The sequence below is a fragment of the Strix uralensis genome, chromosome 4 (assembly GCF_047716275.1).
Source record: "Strix uralensis isolate ZFMK-TIS-50842 chromosome 4, bStrUra1, whole genome shotgun sequence".
In the NCBI taxonomy this organism is placed as follows: domain Eukaryota; kingdom Metazoa; phylum Chordata; class Aves; order Strigiformes; family Strigidae; genus Strix; species Strix uralensis.
The window spans coordinates 121074862-121094600 of NC_133975.1; the positions used below are offsets into that span (position 1 = coordinate 121074862).

Sequence of the window (19739 nt, forward strand, 5' to 3'; positions counted from 1 at the left end):
CTTTTAAAGCAATATTTTTCACACTGTTTTAATGTGTGATACTGCGGGTTTTTGTAGCACAGCACCTACAGTTACTCTGAGGCAATAAGGTCCTTCAGCCTGTGTTTCCAGTACTGTTGCTCTGTATAGAAACCCAAATAGTTGCCTTTGTTTCCCTGGGCAGGTACAAAAATGCCCTCAGAACTTTATTTGCATATAGATTGTAGTGCCAGTCAGGTGTAGTCATGTATAGGAAGAGCTAACTGCTGCTTAATTTATATATTTTTAATTAAAAAACATTCATCAACTTGCAGGATTCCAGTCTAAAATGTTCTGCTGCATTTAATACTGCTATAGTGTTTACAAAAATGGTATTTCTATGAGGTACCAGCTACTATATCAAGGCAGTCCTCAGAAAACACAGATGAAAGGGGATCACAAGTATTGTCTGCTGACTCAGGGAGAAGTCACATGCTGAAGGAAGTGGAGATGGGCAGCAAAGTTCTTCAAATGTCTTTGAGTTGCTGCTTGGGACACCAGCACCAGCAGTGGGGAGGGAAGGTGGAAGAAGCTTTTCTTCTGACTCTCAATTTTGTTTGAATTCTCATGTGCCACATAGGTATTTTGTTGTTGTACTGCAGCTGTGCATTAACAGTTGCACTGTGAGCCTGAGTAATACTAACAAACCAGTGAGAGTGAGCTTTTTTAAACTATGGGAGCCAGTGCCTCCCTTGTCTTATTTTGTTTAACAGTCATCATGGGTACTGTAAACAGGATGTTTTGCCCTATGCAATAAATATAAAGAAAATGCAGGGTTGGGAATGGAAGCACTTGTTTAATCTCACTTCATTAGAACTAAATACATTTAGTCTTGGTCCAAAACAGCTTTAAGCAGTGTTCAACAGCTAAGTTGTTATGTCAGCTCCAGCTCTTTCAAACAATAAAAATGTCTATTCACCTTTGGGTATTATACAAGGCATGTTTTATATATAATGCTGAGGGTTACATATTAAAAGGAGGAGGTGTTTCTTAGTCTTTCTTTTTAAACCTGCAACATGTGATTTAAAAATGAGTTGGTACCAGTTATGGGGGGATCAGTGAGTGATGTTAGTACTGCAGTGGCCTTTGTAGGTGGGAATCTTGCTATCCTGTACCTTGGGGATTTCACTTGTGTAAACTTCATGAAGTTATTAAAGTACATTGTTTAGATCTGGAAATCTTTTCTTACCGGTTGCCTTGCAAAAGATCAGTGCCTGAAGAATTCCCTGTACTTCTCTGGCAAGTGCTTTTTAAACTTTGATTTGCCCATGTTTGGTTTCCAGAGAAAGTACGGAAGTGTGTATCTGTATCAGGCACCTGACAGTGGACGTGCTTTTCTGAGTTACCTTTTGCAGTTTCTAAATAACAGAGGAACTGACTTAACAGCAGGCTCCCACTCTTCATGGTGTGTGTTGCAGTGCTCTCACATAGTCATGTGTTAGTGTGTCTTGCTTTGAAATTGAGGGCTTCAGTAGCTCTGAAATGCCTTGTGCAAACAGCAACAGCAAGAACGCACATCAGAAACTATTGGAAGGTTTATGGAGTAGGAAGAATGCTAGAGGCCTCCTGGCAGAGCTTCACCCCTGCTTGGGCAGGATGGAGCTGGGAGCAAAGTGTGTCTTGGCATCTACTGGAGGCGAGGATCGTCTCTCTGAGGGGTCAGTATAGGTGCCAAAAGCAAGGCATAAAGCGCTGTTGAACGGCTCTCAGCTGCGGCTGGAACATGCAGCATCCTTGGGGAGAGCTGTGGAGCAGCTCCCTCAAGTGCAGGAACTCGAGTGGGAGCTGGCACCACTGCCTTGCACAGAAGCAAAATAATAGGCGACAGAGTGATTGGTGGCTCTTCGAGAGGCTTTGGCTCCCACTGAGTTTATTCTGGCATGTTTCTTCTCTGACTTGGAGAAGAAAAATAAAATGGGATGTGTCAGGCTGGAGGTGCACAGCACTGGGCTCCCACTCGCTGGTGGGTTCTGCCTTCCTGCTTGCTCTTCATGTACGCTGTCATTCCACCAGCAGTCCTTGAGACAGCCTAAGCTGGTGCTGTGATTGAGGGAGGTGTCCTGCCTGTTCCTGCTTCTTGATTCTCCTCCTTGTCTCTTAGGTTATGCGGTAGAAAATGAAGAATTGGTATGAGTTAAAGCTAACAGTTTTTTTGTTGGATTAGTTTTTTTTTTTAAGTTCAAGGTAGATCCCCTGCTTTGGTTTGTCAAGTAGGCGTTAGTGCTGGTAGAAGGGGAAATGGCCTCCATACCTCTCTTCTGCAGTGGTGCTGCTGAACCATCGTGTTGGGGTGAAGCTCTGTGGGGTGAAGGCAGAGAGGCCCCTGTCCACATGGGCCTGCTGCTCCCTGTGCACCCGCTCAGCTGTTTCTCATCTTGCAGCCAGATGACTTAATAACTGGGGAAAATGCTGTTTGCTTTCTATTTTGTCAGGTTACTTTTCTCAAATGTGCTTGTCTTGGAGGGGTAAATGCCAGAGTCAACACAGGATGGGGGGGAGAAGCAGGGAGCATGTGTCAGGAGAGCAGAGAAATGCTGGCTGAGCAGGACCTCCTCTCCTTTTAGAAGTAGTGAGGTGTTGGACGGATTCAAGCTGTGAGGTGCAAGCTTCACCCCTTGGCCTTTTAACACAGCTCTTCAGAGGCTCTTGGTTCATCTTGCCAGAAGGAGATTCAGGTGGGATGAAGGGAGTGGTATTACTGCCAGGCACAGCTGTACTGATGCCCACTGCTCCATAGCTAACTTGAAATTGGGGAGGGGTCAGAGGGATGGGAAAGGTACCCTCTGACCTGTAGGGAGGACTTCATGTGTGCTGTACAGTGGCCTTTGGTAGTTTCTGTTTGGAGACGTGCCCATTTCCCTTTCACTGTCAGGTGTCCTGACTTCCCAGCACCCTAGTAGAGGTGGGAAGAGAAGCACACTTTCAGCCCCGCGTTGTTGTCCATTGCAGCAACTCTGCTGAGTGTTGGTGGCTGAGGAGCCTGCAGGGCATGTGTGCGTGTCTTGGCTCTCTCGTTCTGGAGAGAGCCTGAACAAAAATCTGTGGTTTCATGTCAACACAAATGTATGCATGAGACAAACTCTGCAGCACGTTCAACACTGAGCTTATTCGTATAGTCCAGATTACAGCACTGGTACAACTTTGGTTTGACTAAGAAAAAACTTGAAGTTAACAGTATCTGCAGAAGAACCCCTCAGATGTGAGGAGATACATGTGTATTTCTTGGTGTAGGGAGGGGCTCCAGACCCAGGGTTTAAGGTAATAGACACATCAGAGGACTCACAAGGGTATTTAGGGCTTGGTGTCCTTTAAGAAGTTCCTTGCAAGGAACTTGCAAGTTCCACCTTTGGCTTGGTGTCCTTTAAGAAGTTCCTTGCAAGGAACTTGCAAGTTCCACCTTTCTCCTCTGTTTTTGCAGAGCGTCCTGTCAGGGTTGACCCTCTGCTCTCTGACTCAGAGTGGATGCAGCAGAGGAGTGTGGCTCTGGGAGGGAGTGGGTTTTAAGAGTTTTGATTTGGTGTTTGTGTTGGGTTTTTTTTGTATTGATAAAAAAAAATTCTCCTTGTTCTTACTTTGCTCTCACTTTACTCTTTGTTCTCCTCCTGTGTGAGCTGGGATCGCTCAAGTATGGGGTCTAAGGTGGATTTACCCCTGAGGCTTTAAACTTTGTGGGTGGTAGTGGGAGAGCAGGACTGACATCTTTCTGTATGCAAGTGAAAATTGGACAGACAGATGCTTGGGAGTGAGGCTGTCCCACGTAGTAACCCTCACAGCAGGGAAGAGACATGCTTTAAAGACTCAGTCAAGATACTTTGTCTTGTTTTTCTGAGAGGTAGGGATAGTCTTGCAACAGCTTTCTAAAAGTTGTGGAAAAGCTATAGCTGCTGTGGGCTGGGGTTTCACATCTTGCATTGTGCTGCTCTTGCATGTGCCAGGCCTGTGCCTTAGCACAGGTGGCCCAGGGAGCCCCTGGGGATGGAGAGCCTCAGCCTGTGGGCAGAAGTGATAGGAACTCCAATGGCAGTGTTGTGTCTCTGTTGTACAAATCAATATATTCCTACACACCGTGTGGTCAATAGCATGCTGGTGTTGAGATGTTTCCTCACAGCTCCAGGGGGAAAAAAAGCCCCCACAACTTCTTTTAAGAATAATTTTGATATAAGGGTATTCTGCCCTGCCTCATCTCCTCCCTTGCACAGTTGAACTGTTTGGGCTTGTGCAGTAAACCACATCTGTAAATGAGACCAACTTTTAAAATAACATTTTCCTCACAAAGTGAGTTTTAACCTTGATTGATTCCCTTCTGTGTTTCAGTGTATAGTCCATGGGGTAGGGGTATGTTCTGGGGATGAGGGAAGAGTGAGGGATGGGAACTGCTGTGGAAAAAGCAACATGATACTGTGCCTGGTGGGGGCATCTCTGCTTGGGTAAAGGCAATGGGAGCTTGAATCCCCTGTGAATTCTGACAGTGGAACAAAATTTCGAGGGTGCTGCTTGTAGTAGGTGGTCTTCCTCTTGAGGATGGAGGAAGCATCCATGATTCCTTGGAGACATGGGACAAATAAGAAAGCCAGCAGTGGGAAAGTGATTACAGAGTGTTTGCTCCCACAACAGATGTGATAGGGAGCTAATGGCTGTGGCAGAGACTCTACAAATACCTGGTGGCTAGCCTGGATGAGAGTGCAGGATTAACTGAAATGCCAGATGATCTTGTCTGCCAATATACAGCTTCTCTAAACACAGGTTGCACTGGTTTAACTGCAGTTGCTTAAACAAGGAAACCCAACAGATCTGTTCCCCTAAAAGAGTAACCCTGCCCCCCTTATGTGGCTATTTTTATATGAAATATAGAATAAACTGAATTATCTTTTTGGCTTTGTCACTGAAGTGTAGAGTGTTAGAATTCACCCTAGTATCCTTTGTCCAAAAGCAGGGGACAGGGGAAGGAATTCCCCTGTGTTGGTGAGCCTTGCAGCTGTGCTTGGAAAGATGCAGGAAAGGGAGGGATGTAATGACCGCTCTGCTCTAAACCCTCCCTTCTCCTCTCATGGCTGTGCTCTGAAATAACCATTTCAACGTGTTTTCAAATTCTGAGCAAGCTGTTAAGCTCTTCCTTGCTACATCATGTAGCAAGAGTACTTGTGCTGTGTGTATTTATGATGGGGTCAGCACTGGACTCGGAAGAATGCCTGTCGTGTCTGCCTTGTGTGCAGGGAATGGTAAACGTTGGGGGCTGTGGGCTTGAGAAGGGATGATGGGGAGGATGTGGTGCTGGATGGTGAAGGAACTGGGTGGCAGGCTAAGTCACCTCTAATATTAGAGAGGTAGTCTGGGCCTCTGTGGATGTTTGAGGAACACACTCCCCCACCCTTCTATGTGTGGTGGCCTTTAGGTGCTTCTGTCCTTTGCAGAGAAGCATGAGTTTTAACTTAACCCTATGCATGCCTTGCACTGGCCTCTACCTCTGAGGAGCGAGGGCAGAGGGGGGACAGATGTGGGCTTGGGTGGAGTGGCAGAGTAGGAGAGATGTTGTGGGAATACCAGAGGTGCTGCTTCACACCTGTTTACAACTGCAGTATAACTTGGCTGGTTGCTGCTACTGAGAGGCTGGAGGGACACAGGCAGAGCAGAAGAATCTGGGCTGTGGGAACTGGACAGAAAAGCATTTTGAGGGTTGCATAAAGCCTGGCATCTGCAGGGGGTTCTTGTTCAGGATGTGAGGCCCAGGTTTACCCTGGCTCATAGGGAGGGGATGTGGGGCTGGAAGGAGGTAGTTCCTAACCCAAGGCACTCCCTTTGCAAAGGGAGGTCTTGGGTGCCTGTGGGGGGAGCTGTGATGGAGGATGAGGAACACATTTCGCCAACCCCACTTGGGTGCCATAAGGTCCCGCAGTACCTCCCTGCACTGGTCATCACCTCCCAGGGCTCACTGCAGTTCACAGCCAGGAAGGCTGTGGTGCTCCCTCCACAATGCTCCAAAGTGTAACTTGGGGTTTTAACCATGGGAGGTGAAACATCACCCACATTACTGTGGGTGAGCTGAGCTAGCAGTGCTCTGCTCCTGAAAGGGACAGCTGGGCTGGGATGTGCACCTGACGTGTCAGGGAGGAGGTTCAGCCTGCTAAACTAGGAGAAAACTTCTCCCTTTTCCTGAGTTAGGTGAGTTTTGCCAGCTCAATGAGTGAGACAGTGGTAAAGCCAGGCTGACAATTTGCCTAGTGTTAAGCCTTGCTGGCAGAATTTGAACATCAGGCTCCTGAACTGCCGTGGCTTACTTGAGGTGCGTTGGGATTTGTGTGGAAAGTGCTTAACTTCCTGGAGACCTGATTGATGATTTCTGTCTTTGAGTATTTTTATGGGATGAGAATGTGCTTTTCAGTGTAATGCAAAATGAGGAATTTTTTTCTTTCTGTGTTTTGAACCCTATGCTAGACTTTAGTAGGACAGATCATCTTGGATAGGGAGAGTGAGGAGCAAAATTTGATAGAGGGGAGGCCTAGGGTTGCCTCTTTCTTTGCATTCCAGACCTAGAGTTGAAATGAGGGAGAAAGTAAAATTTAATCCCCAATGTATCCAGACTTTTTTTTGTGTGAAGCTGTAATTTTAAATTCAGACACCCTTCGTGTTCTGTGTCCTGGTCTCCACCCCATCTCTCACCACCAGAGGCTGTTGTTGTCTCTTCTCATTCCTGTTTTTCTGCCTAGTGTAGAAAGTAATGAACGTGCACAGTGCACAAAATATCTTGTATATGCAGTTGCTATCCTTTTTTAAAAAAAAACATCACAAGCTGTGTGAAAGATAATCATGGTGTGTGTTGTGAAAAAAAAATAGTTCAATATAAATATGTTGCTGGCAACTGGTTATTTTTAATATGCGCTATTTGTGCTTTAAATTTAATGTTAAAATTTTTTTTTGTTATTAAACCCTGACTGTTCTTAGTTGAGCAGATTTCAGGTTAGAAACAATAGTCAAACCATGAGTGTTGATAGCATTGTAATGTAATTTTGTGTTACTAGATCTTTTCTGACCTGTTTAATGCATCATGAAGTGGTGGTTATATGTATAATTGCACAGCGTAGAGAAAATAGCATTGTGTTGAAATATTGCATAAAACTTCAGTGTTCTATGACGTTTTGTAGTGGAAGTAGTACTGTAGGCACTCGTTCATAACAAGACCTGCAAGTTTCTCTTGGCAGGGCGGGTAGTTGAGCTTGGCTCTGTGTGTGCTGACTCAACAGAGCAAGTTTCTTTCTCTTCTCGTTGTCCTCCTCCTCCTCTGTTGACTGCTTGTGACTGAAGAACAGATTCACAAGAACTCACTGTTGAAATGTACCTTAGCTTGAGGTTGCTCTTTCAAACTGTGCAGCTGTGGTTCTTCACTTGAGACTTTCAGGGCTCTCATGCCAGCCAGGTGTTAAGTTGGTTAAAAATGGTCTTGCTTTCTGAGTGTGGGTGCATGTACACAGCGTGGGTGTGAATGCACAAGGATTTCTCTGGAGTGGTTGAACAGAGGACCTGATTCTGACCTGGGAGACCCAGTGTCACCTGGGTGGGCATTCCTGTCTCTATGGGGGATGAAGCCATAGAAGGGCTGCTGGGGCAGAGTAGGTGCTCAGAAGTGAAATCTGGGAGGTTCATGCATGTGTGTACCCTGGAGTGTTAATCTAGCTGCACAGTATAGCCTCATGATGTCAATGGCTTGGAGCCTGCTGCCTGAGCCCAGCTCCTCCCTTTTTCATTTAATGATGGCTGGAAGAAAAATAATCAAGTGTGCTGGAAGAGAAAAACATTAATTAACTTTTAATTTAGATCTAACGTATGCTTCTTAAGTGTACTGCATGAAAGAGGGAGTGTGCGGTATCTGTCATGTTATATAGGGGGTGATGCACTGAAAAAACAAGGAAAAGCCTCAGGTCTGAATGGGAAGATGGAGTTTTAACTCTGTGGATGGGTTTTGTATCTTGATTAAAAGCTGCAGATGTGTGATAAGTCATTTTTGTATCCATTTTGCATCTGAAATGACTTTCTCTGTAACTTGGTTTGTATCTGTTTTCTTTTAAGCCAAACTCGCAAGGCGAAGTCAGGAGAGAGAGAATCTCGGCATGCTGGTCTGGTCACCTAACCAGAATCTGTCTGAAGCAAAATGTAAGTCTCGGAATCTTTTATTCCCCCTTCCCCTTACATGTATCACTTCAAGAATCCAAAGTTGCACTTTCAGTGGAGAGATTGTCTCTGACCTTTCCATTATGATTTGAAATTAATTTGAAAAAAGTCAAGTCTACAAAGCAGTCCCCTAGAAGAGCTTCGTTCCCCACTGGGCAGCTGCTCAGAGCGTCAAATCCACGGAGGCAGGGAAAGCAGGAGAAATGTGACACACTTTCTGCCTCAGTATGAATTCTTTAAGATACTTATCTGCTTTTTTGCTGCTGCTGCTGTAGAAAATGACAAATAACTGGGGAGACCAAAAAGAAAAGTATTTGGGGAGGGGAAATATATGGTAATCAGTAGTACCTTTTTTCCACAAAGACACAAATAAAATCCACATCTGGAGCCCGTGGAGGTTTAAATGCCAGAACAATTGCAGTGCCTTGGAATTCCACGTGAGGGCAATTACCAGCACTCTGTGTGTGTCTGGGAACAAGTCTTAGTGCGGCTGCCAGATGGCAGAACTAGTGTTTGAAAGGTTTGTCTAGCTACAGTTCTCCTCATGAATAAGTAGGACTCCTTGATTAAAGGGCTGCTGTTTGAATGCAGTAGCTAAACCCAAGTGCTTTTGGGGGAGGGAGCTGAAAGGAGCTATTTTTGACTGTACCTTTTTTCCTCCTTTCTGATTCTGGGACCAAGAATAAGAATCTTACATTCCTGTTCCTCTGCAGTTGTTTGTGGTGGCACTATGAAGTTGATACCTGGTTTTCCCCTAGACCCAAGGGCTAAGATGGATCACAAGACACTTGTGAAGGTTGTAGTAGCATTTGCAAATTAATGCAGCAGAGATTGTGCACAAACTGGCTCTGTCATGAAAGGGCTGGGCTCTGCCCTGGGGCATTTGTTCCACTGAGCAAGTTGCCCCTTAAATTACAGAAGGATGATGGTACTGTGATCTACAGATAAAAAGGGCTTTGCAAGGGTCCTGTCTGACTTCTTTCCTACCAGTGGTGTCTTGTCTGTTCCCTGCTGGCTATTGGATGCTGAACTAAATAAGACTGATGAGGAGAGGGATATTTGACAGTTATCTACAGCTAGAAACCTCTAAAAAGGTGTAAGAGCAAGAAACTGTTGTCTCCACCAAAAGGAACAACTGTTTATGGGTCGTCTGTGACTACCTGTAGCTGTCTCTCAAGTCTGAGAGCCTTTTGAATCTCAGCTCAGCTTTGGAATGTTTTACTCCTGCCTGATAGGAAACAGTTTTCTTGGAGAGGGAAGAGCAGAATGGTGGAGGAAAAAGTAAAGATATGTGGAACTGAATAAAATAATCTATGAGTATTCTGTGGCAATAGGCACAAAAATATGTAAGGACATTATAGAGCATAAAAAGGGTATAATATCTGCTAAGATGATGTCATGAATCTAAGAGGTCATTAAAAATGTGGTATGACACTGACTAAGACTAGGTGGCAGTTGACTGTTGCTGGTACAATAAAAAAGTTGGGGAAAACAGCATGAATATAAGAGGGCAAGAAGAAATTTCTAAAAAACCCTCAACATTTTATTAAGAGTGTAGGCTTATCAGTGATTTCACTTTCCAGAAAAGATACAGAAAAAAAAAAAAAATTTCATACTTCCCTCCCTCAAACACCATATGATGCTGTTGTGCGATACATGACACACAAACTATCTCCGAGGTGCCTGATTGACATAGAGGGATGGAGTTGTGAAATTCAGTATCTAGCAGTAGTAAAAAAAACAAAGGAGCATTGGGAGAGATGGCTTGAGGGGACCTTGGGGTGACAGGAAAACTCCAGCAGATGGAGAGAGGGCAGCTGTGCAGAGAAAGAGAACAGGGTAAGAGTGGACTGGTTGGTCATTGCTTTGTCTTGTGTCAATTTGAGCTGACGCTACCGAAAAGTATCAGTTACTCCTGTCTCTACCTGGCATTACTTAAAAATAGACTGTGAAAAACAAATCCTGCTGAAGATAGTTGCTTTTGTTCTTTTTGAGACTAGAGATGGATTGATCAGTAGAAATAACTTTATAGCTCTAATGTATTCAGCTAGCTGTTAAGCGTTGATTGCATGAGAGTCTGATTCAATCCCCCTTCCTTTCAAAAGATGGGAACCTCCTCCAAAATACCAGTGCTCTGCAAAGGCTGTAGAGCACTTAATAAATGTATTACAAGCAGAGTTCCCTAATCTGCTTTATGGTTTATACAGAAGAACATCAGGGGACAAGGAAGTCTCTTCAGCTACTTTTGAGTTCACTGACAAGTCTTGGCATTGTTGATAGTGAATCCTAATTAAATGGGGTCTGTGGGGTTGATGATCATCATGATTGATGATCAACATTTCCATCAGTGATATGGGAACTGATACGGAATTGCTGTGGAGAGAAACTGAGGATGAGCCATAGACTGACAGGATGGTAAATAAAATGAATGCTACTGATAGTCTTGTCGAGTGCTTTGGATCTTTTCCTAACTTGGACTGATGCCATTACAGTGGGCTCTTAATGACCCAACTGCAGGTTACAAATCTCAGTACTGAAAGCTCTGGCTTTCTGCATCAAGGCTGTTTGCAAAGAAGTGGCTTGGAGAACAATTTTGGGGATGCATTGAGCGGGTAATTTGTCAAAGCTTTCTGGTGTCCTGCTTGACCCAGTGGATGATGTGGGTGTAAAAAGTGAGGTAGTCACTGGAACACTTTGTTGCCTCTGCATCCAGAAGCAGTCAGGAAAATGAACCTCAGAATAGTGTCTTTAGTGTTGGAAAAACTGAGAAAAGGATGGAGATGGGAGCTACTGAAACGTTTTGGAAACTGAAGACGAAGCAAACTCCATCTGTTTAGCTTACTGAAAAGAGACTGAAAGGGGACTATTGTAAATTATTTTCTCAAAGGAAAATTTTGACATAGTAAAGAGACATGCATAATACAAATAGATGACTGCAAAATAAGTCAACATGGACAGAAATGAAATGTCTGAGTGTGTGGGGGTTTCTTTGTGATTGACTATTGGATGTTATCCAGAGAAGTGATGGATTCTCTTTATTTCTTGATGCCCTTTTAAACCATGGATTTTTGTGACGTGTGTGTTATCCTTGGTGGGGGGAATCATTGCCAGTGTGAAGTGGCAAGTGGAAGGAGCTGTGTTCTTCAGGAGGTTGGTATAGCCCCTTGGGCTGCAAGGACTGTGAATCCTAGCTAGCACATCCATTCTTAATATTGCTGTTCAGGTTGAAGTGTGGGTGAACAAATCCTTCCAATCAGTAGCATGTTGGTACCTGTGTCTAGCTACTTTCATTTGTACTCCAAGGTGTTTAATCCATCCTGTGCCTGTTCTTGTGGTGAACTCTTTAAGTCTGTTCCTGTGGCTGTGGCTTGACATGAAGATGGAAGTTAGTGCAGCACATGTTAGCCATCAGCTTGGAGCGAACTGGTAGCTCTTGTGAGTAGGACAGTTCTGTGCAGTCAGTGAAACTCTTGGAAGCCACGTCTGTTAGCGGTGAATCTGTGCTACAAAGCAGATCTGTGACAATGCTCAGAGTAATGCACACCGATGGGTTTGGCAGAGGGCTGGCCAAACTGGTGGAGGTTGTAGGAGGGTCCTCTGTAAAATGCTGAAATTAATCCTGGAAAGACCAGTGTGTCAGCTAGGACCTGGTGGATATCTGCATACCAGATGCTTCAGGCTCATACAATTAGTTAAAGCTTGTTTGGGTCCCATGCATCCTATATGCTGGAGCAATGTTTTAGTCATGTTGGAGAAACCTCTTGCCTGGACACGATGAAATGATGGATATGGTAGAGAAGATTAAAACAAACAAAAGTATGTGTTGGCACATTGATCACTTTTTTTTATCCTGTGCCTCATTAACCATCAATCCTGGGTATAAACAACTTACTGCCTTGCCCATATTCATACCAAAGTTGAATGCTGCCAGCATGTTCCATATCTACTGCCAGACTTCTTTGAGGGGGTCACTTGCATAGTAGTTGCTACCATTAGTGAGTAGTTCACAAAGTTAGCCCAAAGCTAGAAGTTTGTCTTGTCTCTTTTGGAGAAGAAAGAAAGAATTGTCATTGTGCAGTAACTGAACATTTGGACTTAAAAGAACTCTGCTCCCCTTCCAGCTCTGCTCCAGATTCCCTGTGTGCTGTGGTTGGTGTCACACCTCTTACAAAGAGCTTGCTCTCAAAATGAGACTCCTGAGAGGCTCTCTGAGGACTTGGTGCCATGGAGGGCAACTGTTCTGGGTGTGCTGGGACTCTGTCACAGAGGGTGGGGAAGGGGATGGGGAGGGAGAAGGAATAGTGAGGTCTTGAGTAAGGTGACATAGATGAGCAGGAACAGCTAAGTGGAAGACAGGCGTCTGCTCTCTTTGAGTGGCGTGTGGGGAAGGAGGGGGAAATAGTGAAAAATGCATTGTAACGATGCTGTGGAAACCCTGCACAGGATTGAGCTGGGCCAGCATGAAGCTATTAATAAAACAGCAGTGTCTCCCTGTGCCAAGTACGCCAATGGGTGGAACCATAAAAATGACATTGGGTTGGTTTAGAAATGAGCAAGTGCTGGCATGCTGCAGCTGCCCAGGAGCGAGGGATGGAAACCAGGCAAGAGGATAGGATGTGATGATAGCTTTTATGCATCTGCAGTTCAAAGGTGAACTACAAGAGGAGAAAGATGTATTATTTTGCTAGTGATAAGCTCTGTTTTGAAAGTAATGTTTCTGTTCTCTTCCTGACAGAATATGTCTGCTAGATGGGAGTTTTGGTTTATCACTGATGTCTTGGTGGGTGTCTCCAGTGGATTTGCAGTTTATGGGGTGTCACTGAAGAGGCAGGTGCTGTCCCTAATACCCCTGGGACAGCAGGTCGTGGATGGCAGCTGGGTCCCCTAGTCTTGCAGTGCTGCTTCTCTTTGACCTGATGATTGATCAGCATGCCATTGGATGCTCACCAGTCCCTCCCTCTGTTATCCCGTGGCATCCCTTCCTGCAAGGGTACAGCTGGCTCTGTGCTTTACATTATGCCAGACTTGGTGCACTTGGAGAGAATTTAGACAGCCTCTTTCCCCCTGTGAGGGGAGGTAGAAGTGCCCAGGGACATGGGGACAGAGGAAGGCCAGAATTAGGTGAAGCAGCAAATGCTCCAACATCCTTGTGATGTGCTTGGCCAAACCCTGTGGCTGGGGGGAAAGGGAGGGGTCTCTAAATGTGCTGCAAAACCTGATGCTGGAAAGGCAGCATTGTGCCAGCTGATGCTCTGATGGAGGAAGAAGTGCTGGTTGCTATGGTTACTAAGGATATTAACCCTGTGGTGTCTGGATGGGCAAGGTTTAGTTAACTGTGCCACAGGCTGGGTAACGGTTTGGGACAGTGAAGCAGCAGTGCTCCACCCTAATGAGTTGGCATTCAGGATGTCAAAAGCCTATGTCCCAACCAAGTCTGTAAGTGTGTCCTGGTCATTAGTGTGTCAACAGCTTTCTTTAGGTGAGAGTGAGTTTTGGTAGCTGTCCTCTGTGGTGAAGGTGAGGTGAATCCCAAAATTTCTGAGGGCAGTTGACAGGTTTAAGTGGCCAGAATCTGTCTTCAGCTGTAGTTCAAGGGTTAATCTTTTCGTAGAACAGGCTATGAATATTCTTCAGTTTCTCTTTTAAAGGGGATGTTAAACAAGCTTGGAAATGACCTTTGTCTAAATTTTCTAACTTAAAATGACTGCCAGAGTAGAGGACAGGAAAATTTTTGTCTTCTCAGGTTGCTGAGTGTGTCTCATCATGCTTTGTGTGGCAAGTCTCTGTTTTCAGTGTATAGCTGAGGCATAGCTGTTTTAAGAAGAGCTTCTGCTTGGACATATCCTTTCCCCCTCAGCTCGCTTATTTTGGCCTGTGAATTCTGTGGATGTACGACTCCATGAACTATCATCATCAGTCCTCATTTTCCTTGGGATGTAGGGTTCCCTAGCAATAAGTAAATGTGAGTGGAAAACCGCAAATGAGAGGGAGTAGACTGGGGAAAGTGTTATCTTAAAATCTCCCTTGTAGAACATGAAGCCCCTATTTAACAGGATGCATTTAAAATGGATGGGATTAATGCTTCAGAGGTATGCGAGAGGCACCCCTCCCCAGGCAGCCGCAGCGAGGGAGAGGATGTAGTCTGGTTTGTATTCAGCATCAGCACAGCTGCTTTTTAAGTCCCTCTTCTCCATCATGCTATAAACAGGATCCTTGAAACAGTTGGAATTGTGGTTTTATTTTTGGTCCCCTCTCCTCTCCAACCCCTATCGTTTCTGTGACCTGGTTTATAACACAACCCCATGAAAGGTTGCATTGGTGCTCAGTGAGAGTGCAGCCACCTTGGACAGGAATGGGAGAGTGGGAGCTGCTTAGGCTTTGCCACCAGAGAGAAAAACGTATTATTGAACTCTTAGCTGAGCTCATACTTTTTTTTTTTGTGGCTGGCTAAGTGCTGTGGGAGGTCTTGAAAGGAGTGGATATGTATTGTGCTTTTCTTGTTTGGGGTTTTTCTGCTTGTTTGTGTCTGAGGTTTATTTTGTTGAAGTGGTTTTTTTTGGTAGTAGGAAAAGTGTTGGCCTTAAAAATAGCTGTCAGGTAGAGCAAAAACTTCCAGGTCTCTGAGGCGTGGACCTCAGGGGTTATGTTGCCTGAAGCTAGGTGCTTACCTTTTGTCACTGAAGTGAAAATAGCAAAAAGCCCCAACCAACTTAGGATCTTGCTGTTTGTATGCACTCCTTCCCTAGAAATACCAGTTTGTTGGCTGCCCCAGTGACAGCAAAAAAGGTTAATGGAAAAGCAGAGTTGGGTTTATGTTTATCCCTAATCCAAATTTCATATTATGCAGTGAACCTGGCAGCTGTGAAGCCTGGATGCAAATACAGTAGCTGAAGAATACAACTCCGTGAATTCAAAAATGAGAGAACTGGTGTTTAATTTGAGATTCTGCTTGAGTTCAGCTGTAGAAATAATACAGTCATGGCCACTTCTCCCAGCAGCTGCAGTTGCTGCACTTCAGGAAATGCTCAAAAGATGAAGGTGAAGGGATGCAGTTTTTCATTTTAGCTGAGGCACCTTCTGATGCTTATAGTAGCAATATTGTGAACAGCAAAAAGAAGGTACCAGGCTTCAAAGGCTATGGGTGTATCCCAGAAATGGCTGAGTTGCCTCAAACTTAGCTGCAGTTTCCTCTTTGTTTGTCATCTGCTGTGCTAGTTGCTGTTGCAATGCTGTGTGGAAATCTCAGAGCAGCCCTTTCATCATTGTTGCTGCAGGTTGATATTTCTGGATACTGAATGCATATTTAAATTGAGATTTTAACCCTTTCACAGCAGTGGTTTGTATTGGAGCCAGGAAGGCAATTTGGTTTGAAAGAACTAGGGTGTGTGTTTGGTATGGATTTCACCCAAGGTGCAGTGGATTGTGGATTAGGTTTTTTGTTTGTTTGTTTTTTAAAAAAAACCCAACCCACAAACAAAAAAACCTGAAGGAAAGAATGTGTTGGAGAGTATCCAGGAAGAGGATGTCTTATCTAAGGTAGCTGTGTTATCCTGGAGGAATTTTTGCTGCTGTGCTGGGAGTGGGGGAGCAGTCACCAGTTTCTTCATGTGCCTTGTTCTCTCCTGCCACCTGTTTGTTCCTCCTTTTTACTGCAGTGTGAAACAGGCCTTCTCCGAACCTGTTGAGATGACCCAGTTTGAAAATGCCGACTGACACTCCTGTGCGGATTGAACTAGTGCTGGCGCTAGGAAGAAGCTTTTTTCCCGAAGAAAAGTTTAGAGACAGGATGATGTGGATGTAATGGAGTGATGATAGCTGTGTTGAGAGTCACCCTGGCAGGGAGCCTTCATCTGAAATACATTTGGGAGCAGTCTTAGCCAGCCTGATAGGCGCTGTGTGAGTTGTAGGACCAGTATGACGAGAACTAGCAGGCTGCAGCTACTTTGTGCTGCTTGGACCCAGCCCTGGGACGGGCTGAGTGCGCTCCAGTCTTGCTTGGTCTTGGTGGGAATGGCAGCCTCGGAGCATTTCAGAGAACTAGGTCTTTTTTCCTGACCTCTTGTCCCTTACTATAGCTGTGAGGGGAAAAATAAGAAGGATCAGCGAACTGGAGGGTAGCTATTTTTTAATTTTTTTTTTCTCCTTAGAAGGTGGTTAGTCAGCAAATGCACCAGCAAGTGCTTGTTTATAGGGATGTGATAGGAGCTCTGTGCAGGGAGGGAGGAGCTCTTGTGGGATATGTCCTTCACTGGGGAATGCTTGAGGAGGTCATGGCCGTAACAGCTTGCTGTGATGAGTGTGCTGCTGAGTGTGACCTTTACAGAGGTGTTCATGCAGGAGGCAGAGCAGATAGGCTTTCTCAAGGACATGTGCCAGAACTTCCCTCACCATAAAGTGTTTGCTGTGGCATTATTTGCTCTAATTAGGAACCACTCCCAGTAGTTATTTTTCCTGTACTCTTATTTTTGCTCTTCGTGTTAAGTTACTTTCCTGATCATCTGCTTCTCATGCAGATTCATATAATGGTAGGGTAGTAGCAATACATAATAACTTCTCAGTAAGGATTGGGCTTCTAAATTCTGGCTAAAAGCTGTGACCACCTACCACTGATGCTCCAAGGTCTAGTTAGTGACATTGGTTTATCATAGGCTTTTCTGCTCAGTCTCTTAGGATCAGCCTCGAAGGCTGAAGGCCTGTATGCAATCCAAGTTTCAGCAAGTGCTGTGTGAATCTGAAAGTTGATTTTTTTTTTCCTAAACTGACTTATTTTTTATGTATTTTTGAATACCTTAATATCTGTCAACATAATGCTGATACTTTGATTTAGAAGCTACTATAAATATTATGTTGTCCAAGATCTGACTGTGTAAGCTCGCTGTCTTTCTGCAGGGACTTCTTGGAGGGATCAAAATAATTCCTTTGCACTTTTTTGGTTTCAGACCTGTAGGAAGTAAACAAGTGCAAGAATGGATGTAGTTAGTGTCTCCCAAAGGCTGGCCTGACTACAGTAGGGCAATCTGTATGAGTTTGTCCACAGGTAGCTTCTGATCTTAAGTAGAGAAAGGGCTTTTCATCTAAACCTCTTTTTATTGCCCTGGTTCTCATGTGTGGGGTAAGATACCAGGAATTTACTGAACCACTGCACCTTAACCTGTAGCAGCTGCTTTAGTTCATGGCCTGCATTAAGTGATTAAGCAGCTGCTTATCAAGAAGCCAAACTGTTCCTGCAGGAAGCAGGAATAGGAACTTTTGGGAGCGGAATGAGGCAGACAGCTGGGGGGCAGAGCCACGGCAGCTCTCGAGATAAGCTGTTCTCTTTAGGTTGTGCAGCCCCTCTGTCCATTGGAAGTGTTTGTCTTCTCTTCGTTGTTCTTCCTGCTAACTTGCTCACATCCTGCTGATATGAAAGTGAGGAAAATGGAGTCTTTCAAAGGAAGTTTGAGACCTAGTTTTTTTCATTCTTAGCACCCAGGTGCAGTAGTGCAATGAATGAGGTTGTGGGAAGGCTCTTGCTTTCTTAGAAGGGGCCAGCCCCAAACATCTGAAAATAGGTTTTTAACTGTAGATGTAGAAGGAATAAAAGCATTCCAGTATAGTGCTTCAGAAAATACAACTAAAGGATTAGTTCCTCTCCAACATCAAGCTGCCTTCACGTAGTCTCTATCATTCTTCATCTAATTTTGCTGGAAGCAATTTTCATGCAACTTGTTCATGAACGCAGAGGCCGCCTGGGTTGCTGAGGCTATTATGTTACTCATATAGCTGGGTTTGGAAGTGAGGGGGCTGACTGCAAAAAAATAACTGAAATAGTATGTGGTGCTTTTATGACCTGACCACTCACCATTCAGGTTCATGGGGTTCTCCTGTTCCACCTGCTGAGGAGCTGGATGTGGGTAATTACAGATGGAGGTTCTCTCCCCTCAGTGAGCAGCTCCTGTCTCTCAGCACATCTGCTGGGGGCAGCTCCTCTGTGTGACTCTGACTTGTCTACTTCCTTTCACTGCCTGCTGGTTTGCCTGATGCTTCCTTTCTGCCCAAGTGACATCCTTCAAGGAGGTGGCTAGGGGACAAATTGATCGTTTCTTTTGCTTTTGTACCCATTATAAAGGGGGTCAGCATGACTTCTACGCTCTTGTCACAGGCTTTATTATCAGTAACAATAATAATGAGCTGTAATTTAACCTGATGGCTCTTCTGCTCCAGCATACTCTTGTGTGTGTGCCCTCATGCTGCACAAAGACCCCGTGATGTGGGGAAGTGGAGTTACCCATGCTGTTTAGGAAGCCTGGCTCTGATACAGAGAATATAACAGTTCTGGTTTAAACAGGAGTTTTCAAAATCTTCTGGAGGGTGGAAAATGGACCTTGTGAAAGGTTTCACCCTCTTCAGAGGGCTTTGAGTCTGGATATTCCTTGATAGCTTCTGAAGCTGGTTGACAGCAGGTTGTTTGACCAAGCTTTATGGTAGTCTGTGCTGACTGTTTTGCAGACCAAGAATTTCAGCATATATAGTGTGACATGGTTGAAGAGCTGAGAATGTTCCTATGTAGAGTGCAGAGGCCTTGTATCAGGCTGCTAGTAGTCTGCATCTGTGGTCTTCCATGCTGACTGTCATCTCTGTGTGTCAAACTTATTTTTCTGAATTGGTGAATCTGGCTTTTGAAAAGGGTATACTAGATCAGGTGTTTTCAAGGAGTGCAAAAAATAATAATTTCCATAAGAAAATCTGTGTGAGGGAGGTTTCTTCCAATCCAAGTTACCATCTCCTGCATTGAACCATCTGATCAAATAATTTTTAAAATATTCTACCCCTTGTCACAACTGTATTGATAATGTTGCTACTTGCATTGCTTTGGCATGTTGCTGCCTGTAGTTGAAGTATATAATCCAAGGCTATAACCTCTCAGTAGAGTTAACTCAAGCCACGATTTGACAGCAGAATAAATCTGGCTTTAGGGCTTCTCAGACTGAATTGAGAGCACTGTGCTGAATAATGCAAAGAGCTGTTCTGCTCTAAGCTCACTTTGTTAGGATGCGTGTTCTGTGCATTTATCCTGTCTGTAACTTCCTGTCTGTGTCTTGGAAGGTCATATGTGGGAACGAGTATTCCCTCTCTGGAAGAAGCTAATGTGCACTGGTTTTATGTTCTTACATGGGCTCCAAACCTGGTATCAAGTGCTCTGGCTAGTTACATTTAATACAGTCCAGTGCCTAGGTCTGATTTAGGATCAGGTTTGCACTGCTGAATGATAGCCATGCTCACATCCTGTATGGTCACAGATTAGGTCCCGGGGTGATCTGATGTGGCGCTGCCTATGCTGTGCTAGGTCCCAGAGGTAGTGTTTCCTCTTTACTACTGCCCTGTCAGATCTCCGTTGTCCTCTTCTCTTCTGTGGTACGTACAGAGACATCTGGGGTACCTAGGGCCTGTAGATCCTGAAGCCTGTGCCATTCCCCCGGTAAAGTGGCGTTCAGTGCTATGGCAGAGTAAATTTCTGCCTGAAGGTTAAATGTGATGGATGTATAAGAATCAGTCTTTCTTCCCAGAGGGTCCTCCAT

The 19739-nt window shown here is 44.7% G+C and overlaps 1 protein-coding gene across 2 annotated transcripts in view; it reads left to right on the forward strand.

The window, feature by feature from the left end:
- The window catches only part of RCOR1 (REST corepressor 1), an 88694-nt gene that overhangs the window by 36397 nt on the left and 32558 nt on the right, over positions 1-19739 (forward strand). For both annotated transcript variants that reach the window (XM_074868818.1, XM_074868819.1), the window contains one exon: positions 8080-8163. In XM_074868818.1, the coding sequence (XP_074724919.1) occupies positions 8080-8163 (84 nt within the window). The remainder of the gene's footprint in view (positions 1-8079; positions 8164-19739) is intronic.